Source organism: Sphaeramia orbicularis, chromosome 22 (genome assembly GCF_902148855.1).
Source record: "Sphaeramia orbicularis chromosome 22, fSphaOr1.1, whole genome shotgun sequence".
Classification (NCBI taxonomy): Eukaryota; Metazoa; Chordata; class Actinopteri; order Kurtiformes; family Apogonidae; genus Sphaeramia; species Sphaeramia orbicularis.
Window position 1 is genome coordinate 44,616,505 of NC_043978.1, and position 11,254 is coordinate 44,627,758.

The following is an 11,254-nucleotide window of genomic DNA, read 5'->3' on the forward strand; positions in this document are numbered from 1 at the left end:
GATGGCATATGTATTAAAGGAGGACAATGTTCACAGACCTCATTTGCACAAAAAATTAGTAACAAACAGGAAAATTTCACTTTTAACAACAGGAGGGAATTTGGATTTTAAAATACATTACATATACTACTTTTAGTTGGACTTTGTATTCGTCCTTTAAATTACCACAGCCTGTTTTGGTTTTGTTTTGGGGTTTTTTGGTTCTTTTTTTTTTTTTTTACATAATCATAAATCACATGCACAAAATCAAGTGTCAAAGAGAATGTGTCAATGTTTCTTCAGTGTTTATTTCAAATATCAAATTCATTTAAAATCATAAACATCTCACAATTGTATAAACAACATGCTAAAATAATTTAAAACATGTAAATCATTTGACAGTGGTAATTAAGACATGCCACATGCATTAACTATCACATCCTCATGAACAGGAACTTTATGAAAATGTGCACAAAGTCAACCTAAAGCTGACAGAACAATACAGCACTTCAGTTTTAATCCCAAAATGAAAAACATTAGACCTCATAACAGTGCATATTTTGTTCAGATCTAATTATAAACAGTCTTAAATTAATGCATCAGTATTATATCGTTTGGAAGATCTCAAACAACACAGTGCCAAACATTGCTAAGAATCTGTCTTGGTCATGTGGCCTCACAGTCCTACAGTGAACAATAAAATTACAGAATGTGGTCCCTTTTTGTCGTCAGTGCAGTATAGAAGATACTAAAAAATCGAATTTTAATGCTACAACAATCCAGTGATGATGTAAATCCACTACCTGAGTAGTCAGAGTTGGGTAATGGACCCTGGTACACTCTGATAATGATACTAATGTAAGCACAGGAGTGTGCCAAAGTCACAAGTAGCTATTTGCTGAATTGTGCAGTTCAATTGGCTACTGTATCCTTCACTGCTCTCTAAGCAGACTGGGAGTAACCTTCATCCACTGGTCACTTTTTACATTGTCTCAGTGTTTAATCTAATGTGACACAACTGTAGAATAATCTGGCTAGATGTTAACATGTCGACTGTTTTGCCATGGTGATGTTAGAGGGGGAGGAAGCACTGGGTATTTACAGCCAACTCCTATTAGGTTGGAGGAGGTCCAGCAGCATGGAGCTAATGGTATTACCCGATCATCATCTGGTCCTCACAAATGCCCCTGCTCATTAGTGTCTGAGCCAAACTGTGCTTTGGTTCTAGTAATGCTTGCAGTCTTATTCAAACAAAAATAAACTGTATTAGCGTCAACATCCTTCATAGGTTAACAGTTAGTAAAAATCTCCCTATGCTATGAATAACATTAGGAGATGTGCTTATTAAGGTTTCATCAAAACTTCTCTGGTACCCACAAACCCACAAGGCTTAAGTATTGTCAGTGTTCACTGACATTTTTTTAAAGTCATACATACACAAAACGTACACTTTTTGTGTTGGTTTTGTGCTTGTTGATCTACAACAAATAATCATGTTGCTGTAAAAACATTTACTATAAAGAAAAGCACCATGAAAACAGTAAGAAAACTTAAAAAAGAGAGGACTCTTGGGCATATGTGGTCATAGTCCTGCAGGCAGTTATGCTTCTCAGCTCTCTCCATCTCCTTCTTCTCCATCTTCCTGTTTGATGACAGGGGTACCTGGACACAAGAGAAACACTGATCTACAATCATATCAGCAAACAAAGGACTTAATGCTATTTTTGTGCCTTGTAACTACAATAAAACCAAAGAGCAAAAAGCCACGTCCATGTAATGTAAAATATGTGCCCTAAAATATAAGACTGTTACTTTGCATACTCTTCTACATATTGCTACAAGAACAATCTTACCATCTAGTTTCTTTAGGTTGGGTAGTCTTTTAGAGGCTTCTTCCATCCAATTTCCCTCTGATGAATGTTTCTCCTCCAGTGGGTTTCCAACAAACACCAGGTCCACCAAGCATGGCAGATCAGCTAGCCTGACAAACTCCGCTACATACCACAGAACACACATAATACCCTATGATAAAGTATGCCACATGGAGAGTATTCACTTTAACAAGTCATGAGTACATTAAATTGTACAGAATACTTATCCCCAGACCAAGAAGACTGAAAAAATCAATGCTGACATATTTATATTCTTCAATAAAAGCAAGGGCTTTAAACGTGTCACTGAGCTTCATGAATATTCCATAAATTAAGAAATCTGAGTAATAAGATGACAACCTCTTTTTAATTTTTATTGACTCTTATAAACCTGACTCACCCCATTCTTTGACCAGGTTGTTGGACATGTACAGGACCTTCAGATTCTTCATGCACTGAATTCCTTTCAGTTTCTCGATCAAGTTATATGAGATCCACAACTCCTCTAATGTGTCCCCTACTGCCTCCTGTACACACATACACACAGCTAATGCAAAACACTGAAAAACCAAGACTCACTCTGAAAACATCTAATAAAGGTCAGAAAGAAAAATGTGAAACCATTTTATGTAACTTACCAGCCCATTGAGTGCCTTAATATTGTTTCTACCTAATGACAATATCCTTAGGTTTTCTGGAATAACACAACACAACATCACATTATCATCCCTGACCTTAAGACACACCAAGGCTTTTTCTGGGATTAGTACTCACTCAGGCCATTCAGGTTGGTTATTTTCTCTATGCAGTTTGTGGATAGTGATAATTTCCTGTGGAAAACAACACAATCACATGTCAGATCTTTCCCAGAATAATACATAAGCAATTAAAAGGTGTTTTCTAACCTGGTTTCTTGATCAAGATCTGGTGTTATATAAATAAAATTTGATTGATTGATTAAATTACATGAACTACATTTCTAGTTTTGACCAAATGGACATTGTTCATCCAGTTAAAGGTATTTGTGGGTGACTTTTGTCTACTTTGAACCATGGGTGGAAGGACATAGAATGTTGTACACTGCCAAGACTGTAAAGCCTGATTTTGGGTTATATAAATAAAAATGGTCTTGACCTGACCCAGGGATATAAAGAGGTGCGCATGATTCTCCACACAATAGAAAACTTTTTAGTCCTTGCATGATTTATTCTGATATAATTACCCAAGTCTACAAATTTTTTTTGCTTGTTGATGACGAAAGTGCTGATTGACTGATGTTTTCAATGTATATGATAGTGCTATTACACTTATATTGATTTATGTATATTTATACAACATATTTCCTTTATTTATTTACTTTTATTTAACCAAGAATTCCCCTCAAGATCAGAAATCTCTTATGCAAGGGACAACTGGCCAAGGTAGCAGCTGAAACAAGAAAGGTGCATGAATGAACAATAAAACACAATAACAGCTATTCAAGCAACAATGACATGCCTCCCTCATTGCATTCTTTATGATACTCTTAAAATCATTAATGGATGTGAATGTTTTTAGTGTAAGAACGTTTTGTTCATTATTCCATGACCTAGGTGCATGGTAGATTTATAAATCTTCTACTAGCAAAACCTTTAAAGTGAATGTATTGTAATGTGCAGACAGTGTTTTGAAGTACATCTGGTATCTCTGAGATGAATACTCCTTTAGAGTAAAACCCACTGTCTCAATAATTCTCAGAATTTCACATTTTGACCCAAGACAAGTAAGGGGAACATTATATTCTTCTAACTGCTCCTTTCCAATCATGAAAAGTCTTGATTTTTATGTGTAATCAATTTGTCTCCCAATTATATATTGTGTTATTCTGCATTTTTTTTTATGAAAGGAACAGTTAAAGAAAAATACAATGAAATGACTGCATCTTGGAAACTACAGCCAACCAGCATTTTTGACTTAATTTTCTTTATTAGAGACTCAAACTTGGTAAAGTTTCACTACTTTATTCTAGAGGCATTTTACTTGTAGACCAGTGCTACTCCTTGTTCAAAAACATCATAAAAACACTGTCTTTTCCATTTGAAGGACTTACTCGCAGTTGGTAAGTGTGGACAGAGAGGCATCCATCTTCTCTATAGGAGGAACCTGACCGTAAAGTTTTACAGCTTTGGCTTCAGTCACCTTCTCCCCTGACTTCTCCTCCTGCGAACACATACATACACAATGAACCTCCGAATAAACTTTAATACATGAACTAAACATTATATATGACTATAAGTAATTAACTCGCTAATCATTTAATTGCCACTCACCCATTTGGCAAGAGCTTCCTTTACAGTCGTTGCCTTCGCCTGGGGACATTACATAACATTAATTTGGACACTGTATCGATTTGAAGTATTAACTATATCACATTTAATGAAAGAGAAGCTGTTGTGATGACAAAATAAAAATGAATCTGACAAGATTTACACAGTCGATCGCTAAACCAGTACCTCTATTAAGATTTACAGGATTTCCACATGTAATTACTTGAATATTATCATTTGTTTTAAAGCGATATTGAAGCCTTTCTCCAGCCTGACTTCACGGACACTTCCTCTTCCACCACTCGATATAGGATATAGTTTTGTGGAAAAGGGTAAACTGCATGTAGACATACAGATTTTTCTGGACACAGCACATGTTACTGGGCGATTTACAGTAAGGTTAGCTAGCCAGCTAATTAAAGTTAGTTAGCCCACGTTAGCTCTAAGCTACACATATTTAGCATTTGATGCCAACCAGGCGTTCGGACACTAAGTGACTTCACTTTTAATATAGGGTATTGCGAACTGAGTAAATTACCTATTAAACACAAAAAAGCAACAGAAATAAGCCGACAACACTAACACTTACCATCTTGATGTTGATGTCGGCTCCGGTTGCTATGGCACTACCAGGCTCTGAGGGGCGCATGCGCAGTGTCGTTACACTGAGTTTGACCCAGTTTACACTTTAAATGGCAGATAAACAAGACATTAAATGAGATACTTCAGTCTGTGTCATAGTTAGTATAATCCCCAAGTATCAAACTGAGGAATCTCATCTATAATGAAGTATTTCTCATGGATATTTGGGTGGGTATTCGTGTTTTTTGTACATTTGTGAGAATCAGAATGGAGCTTCTGGCACCAAATAAATGTAGGGCCCCAACCAGGGTGTGAACCTCCCTGATATACAGTATACTATGACCTGTTACACAACAAGACATGAATTCCACAGATTTATACCATGAACATGCATTACTTGGAACATAAGAGCAAAACATAACTTTCCATGTTGTTGGTATTCATCTTCAAGTACAGCATGGGCTTCCTTCATTCAACATTTCCTTTTTCTGTATGAATAATGATCAGCACTATTCATGTACTAGCCTACTTCACAGTCATGCCTGTTGTCATGTGTTGTATTGATGAATTAGTGTAGTATTTTTTGTATCTTGAAGTCACTAAGCTTCACAATGTTTCACACAGTGACACTTTAGTTTCACCTTCATAAAATGTTAAGTGATTCTAGTCACATTTAGGTGCAGTTAGAGACAAGAATTGTCTCGCTGTATGTCACTTTGAAGTACAGTGTCCCAATATCGCCCTCTAGTGATGGAAGTCTATTATTATGTCAAGATGTGGTGTGAAACCTCAGTATGTCCTGTTTGTAACCTTGAATCCACAGTGGATATTTCATTCAGTCCTCAGGTCCTATTCCAGTCAAGTGCATACATGTTTGAGCATTAATGGTAAAATTATGGTGTTTAAATGTACAAAATGGGATATCATGTCACATGAAAAGTGCACAGTTAGGCTATTATACTGATAGAGAGGAGGCTACAGTGGATGGATTTAAAGAATGATCTTAATAGATTTTAAGGTGTATCAGTGCTGAAGCAGATTTCAAAGTGGAGGACAAAATCACCTGTGTCACTGCTGATAAACTGAAAATGGTGGTAAAAAACCAATTAATTAGAGGTTCAAGATAAAATGATAAGTGAGCTGTAAAGAAAATGGTGTTGTTAATTCATAAACCAGTTAACAGTAAGGGAGTCAGTATGAAACAGTCACATACATTAACCCTGCAGCATGAGATACAGCTGTTTACCTTAAATATGCAGTTTTCTAATAAGATCCAGTTGTGCTTCTATGAAACTTGTCCCTAAAAACAGGACAGAGGGGCTAAAAATTCAAACCAGATGTAGACTAATGTTATGAAGCAAGTTTGGAAGCATTTTGGGACTATTTTAAAAACAAATATTTACTGATATAAAAGATAAACTATTTTTCAGATAAAACACATTTTTATATCATTTGACATTATATTTAATACAAAAATCTGCATGTAACATGATCAAAAGGACACGAAAATTACGCACTACAAGTTTTTTTTTTTTTTTGTAATATCTCTTTATTCTCTCACAGGTACATTTTGGGAATTGAACTAATGATGCAAGGCAGAGTGTTTCACAAAAATGACCACTGTTGCAAAATCATTTGCGATTTATATGTGTTTAAAAGGGCAGGTTCGGCATGTAACGCAAGTGGACATGATGAGTTACATACAAAACCTGGAATGAGAATAAGATTCGTGAAAAACCCACATGTCAGGGTGACAAAGACCACTGGGACTATCCAATTTAACATAGTGTCTTTATTTATAGTGATAAATAAGACCATTTCAAGCTATGTGGTCCAGATCAAATGTACTAACACCTAGGTAGTTTTTTATGTCCCAATTTTGGTCCTATTTTTGGCCCCAATATTTTATTAAAAATTCATTAATTTTGGGATGGCTTAAAGGAAGAAGATATGTTTTTTTGCATTTATCTGAGGTCATCATTAGGTACATCCTTGGAGTGAATATGTATAAATTTCTCTTTTATTCTTGGGTCTAAAAAGTGCCAGGTACCAAAATGTACCCAGTTTCATAGAAGCACCCTTATATCATGGACTTTTCTACCTTATTTACTTATACTATGAACTTATTTATAATTGACTTTTGCACTGTTTTTTTGGGGGCTGAACAGCATTTTTTATAAAGTATGCCTGTGTTTAGAACCACTAACCTGCTGGACAGTGGATGTAGCTTTTGATAATATGCCATGTTGTAGTTTTATCCACAGTTGCACCATAATGCATTAAAAGACACCCAGCATTTCCAGCACAATCTCTAATGGTGCCTTAAATTCCATTGTGTAAACTGAAAGGTTGAGACTTTTCACGAGCTACAGGTTGCATGAAATAACAATACAATATTCAATTAACTAAATGAACGAGGCAAATACCAAGGATTCCCCAAGCAAAATGGTTTAATTTATGATAACCACATAATTATTTGACACCATGTTAAAATAGAACCAAGAATTAACAGTGCATTCCTTTAACCCTTTGTCTGGCAAGTGACTGTTTTTAATAATTTCTGCACACATTCACATTACAAGATAGTGATAGCACCAGATACAGTGAGGACAGTGAGGCAACAATCTCAGGTCCAATGTGGTCTACAGGGTCTGTAAGGTCCACCTCTGCATGAACAGTGAGTGTACCTGCTTTGTTAGGTACCATGAAGCAATGGTACTAATGGAAGGAATGATGTTCAGAGGGATAATGTGGATGTTGACAGGTGTCTACATCAGCACGTATGTTGTTCTAATGTTCTAAAAGTGATGTTCTAATGTTCCAATATACATGTTCCTTTCCCATTACATGTGGGTTGTTTTTTTTTGTTTGTTTGTTTTTATTTTTTATATTTATTTCTTGGATTTTTATTTATTTATTTTGCCACATACAGGAAAGGAACTAAACATGGTAACTTCACTGACCTTTATTTTCTATATGACAATAAAAAATTTGAAAATTTTAGCAAAAGTAATAAAGTCTTGTTATGTCCTCCAATAGTACACTATTGTTGAAATTTTGAATTTCAGAGTATTTCTATGAGTGAACTATAAAGCATTAAGTATCTCTTACACTGAATGCAGCACATCATAGGTCTTCTGGGCTAAAGCATTACTGCCCCCATATGTTATTATGCCTCACTCTCTAAGAATAACTCTGACCTACTATGTGTGTGTATGTATGTATGTATATATGAATGTATGTATGTATGTGTGTATATACAGTGTGTGTGTGTGTGTTTGTGTGTGTGTGTGTGTGTGTGTGTGTGTGTGTGTGTGTGCGTGTGTGTGTGTATTCTTAGATATATCTATGTATTTTTTTCAAAGACAATTTTCAATAATAAATCTAATCCACCATGATATATTCACATGACAGCCTCCAATAAAGCAATAACATTATTAGATTATGTCAGTGAGAATGTCTTTATTCACTGCCCTGTAATGCTTACAATAATGATGACCCTGTGATCTGTGTGTGAGCAAGTCAGTGCTCATTCTAGGCAGGCTTATGAATCATAGTAAATGATGGGATGTTGTTACTTTCATTATATTACAGAAGAAGAGTAAAAATGTTTCCAGTCAAATGACGCTTCATGTATTCTTGGTGTCTCATTCCTTTAACATTTACACTAAAAAAAAAAAAAAAAAAAAAAAAAAAAAAAAAAAATATATATATATATATATATATATATATACACACACATACATACACACACACACACACACATATACATACATACATACATTAACTAATCATCTTCCAAAAAAATGCCAAAAAACTTAAATGTTACAGAATATTACATAGCCTATATGTCTGATCCTCTGCTGCAGTTGTCATGGCTTTATCACAGTTACAAAACCCAACTTGGTTGAGATGTTAGGTTTTGTAGACCTTTAAATTTTACATTATTCCTGAACTATCTTTAGGGTAAAAGCTTTGAGGGTAAAACGGGTCTGACTAAGTTACACTGACAAATCCTTTTCAGTTTACTATAGAACAATAAAAAAAATCCATGTGTTTTGATGCTGGTATCTAGTGTCACTTACACAGACCCTGAGGTCTTTTTCATAATTTATGTGTTAAATATCATAAAAATAACCACTGATTACTTACAAAAATATGGCAATAGAGAATAATGGAATTATAGAGAAAATGTAAAGTGATAAAATATGAATAGAAATGGGTTTTTTTTTTGTTTGTTTTTTTTTAAATATAGTCAGGTAAATACTTCACCAAAAAATTTTTATATCTACCATGGCTTCTGGTAACATTTAGTTACATTTATATAAATAATTTTAGTAAAAAAAAAGTTTCAAAAAGTTTGAAACCTGTTCAGTCGTGTTATGTGTCATTTTGTTGTCACAGTTTATTTATTTTCATTCTCTTCTACAACTCACACTGTGCGCAGGATTTATAATTTAAAAACTGGAAACTTCTTGAAACATATTGAAGCTCACTGACTTGATGTATAATTTAGTATTAGAGTAAATCCAGTTGTTACTATTTTGTTATGTTTTTTTCTATCAAAATAATATAATCAATAAAATAATTACATGTTATTTCAACTTAATAATTGTCAAACCTACCTGTAGGTTGTGTTGCATGTTTTCCATTGAGGATTAATTCAACCTAGAGTCACATTCAACATTGTACTGTCATCTCTTTTCTGACCTTCTTTTCCTGATTCCACTGATTCTTGGCTCTCAATGGAACAAATGAGCTCACTGTGGCCAGCCGGCTGACCGACCCGTGCAGTCGGTGTATAGTGACACTGACCAGAGCACTCAGCTCATAGAACATCCACTGCAACTCTATATCTGATGTCTGTCTCAGACACGTTGTTGTGACGTACATGTCCAAACAAACTGAATGTGAAACAAACAATGTTGTTCATTTTGCCTGTTCAGTATTTGTGAGAACATTTGAGACTGATGTGCTTACATAAGACATTCAGCAGGTTAGGTCAAAGCTGGTACACTCTGAGGTTTTCTTGTCAAAATGATATGGCGTATAGATGTCTTTCTCATCACAACCCACATAGCCTATATTTGTCAGAACTGCTAAAGGATCCCTTCCTCCTTTTCCCCATTTGAACAAACTCTTAATCAAATAAGCAGAAAGTGGGTTCACAGGGAGCCACAACAGAGCTCCAAACAGAAAACGTGACCTGAAACTGAAGCCTCTGGTTTAGGTTTGCAGTACGCATTTGCTGTTTCCTCCACTGAAGATTTATAGTCGGTGACAGATCGGATACCTTCAGTAGTGAATATTTCAGCAGCTTTTTAAACAGGAGGATCGATCTGGTTGGCCATAAGTTGGTCAAATAAAAGAAATACATCAGAGATGATGCAGGAACAAAGGATGAAACAGTTTAAGAGTTTTATTTGAAAGAGAAGTTTGACATTTGGGAAAGCACTCTTCGTTTCTAAATGACATGTTTAGGTTAATTTAGCAAGTGCTGGACATTTGGAAATGGTTACATCACTAACACACCTCTGGGTTTAGAGTCAGCAAATGAAAACTTGAATGAATTGTAGTTAGAACCAAAGGTCTCCAACCCCTTAACATCCAGGTCACTAACAACACTCTTTAGAGTTTAGGATTATCCTGGATAATGGGTTGTTGATCTAATGTAGTGTAGGATGTTTTTCATTCATAGACAGACACAGAAAATAGATGATATTCTCTTTCAAATTAAATCGAACACATGCATATTAACTTTATCTTTATTCAGTGATAACCCTATCTCTTACCTTAAAGTTCTACTAAAAGAGTGGATTTTCAAAGGCTAAAACTGACTTGTAGTTTCAGAATATTAACCCTTTAGGTGCCGGAGTTTTAAAAAAAAAATTTACATTTTGATAATCACGTTTCAAAACTTTACTTACTTACTAAACCACCTCAGGATCACCCCTTTCAAACTGGATTTTTTTTCTTCACTTTGAGTAGAAACATGCCCTGAAATGGTGCTAGGGGCACATGTCCGCCATTTATTGGTGGGAGGTGGTAACAAAATTTGGCAACTCTCTCTGGAGCTTTCGTCTGTTTCATTCATTTATGTAGCAAAATTGTGACTTTGGCGCTTTAACTGTTATTAAGTAAGGCTGGGATTGGAAGCTATTTAACCATCAAGACCCATGTTATCACCAATAATCAATCATGTTAAAGTTACCAATGCTAGTCTTTTATGTAGTTCTGTGTTGCTTATACATGGTCCTTCATCAGCTGTGAGAGTGTTCAGGTCCTCAGAGGTTGAGCTCTAAAGGGTCCTGTTACAGATCAAGTGACTCTTAGGGGTTGTGTTTGTGTGTGAGTGGGCGGCGTCTTGTACAGACATACGTTATAAAAGAAAGTCAGCAGTCAGGTGGGTCCATGTGCATCAAAGATGGGTCAGTTTGTTTGACAGAGAAGCCATGAAAGGTCCAAACCCATATGTTCAGAATAAGCAGGATCGGTCAGATTTAAACAGGAGCAGAA

General features: G+C 35.3%; 1 protein-coding gene across 1 annotated transcript; it reads right to left on the reverse strand.

Annotated features, from left to right (window-relative positions):
• Positions 1 to 267: 267 nt before the first annotated feature.
• Positions 268 to 4,778, reverse strand: LOC115413954 (dynein light chain 1, axonemal-like). The gene is made up of 8 exons (XM_030127096.1): positions 4,746 to 4,778; positions 4,160 to 4,198; positions 3,940 to 4,049; positions 2,625 to 2,680; positions 2,489 to 2,544; positions 2,251 to 2,377; positions 1,833 to 1,973; positions 268 to 1,641 (listed from the first exon to the last, which is right to left on the reverse strand). Exons 1-8 carry the CDS (start codon positions 4,746 to 4,748, stop codon positions 1,589 to 1,591), a joined length of 585 nt encoding a protein of 194 aa, XP_029982956.1. The 5' UTR covers positions 4,749 to 4,778; the 3' UTR covers positions 268 to 1,588.
• Positions 4,779 to 11,254: the final 6,476 nt, after the last annotated feature.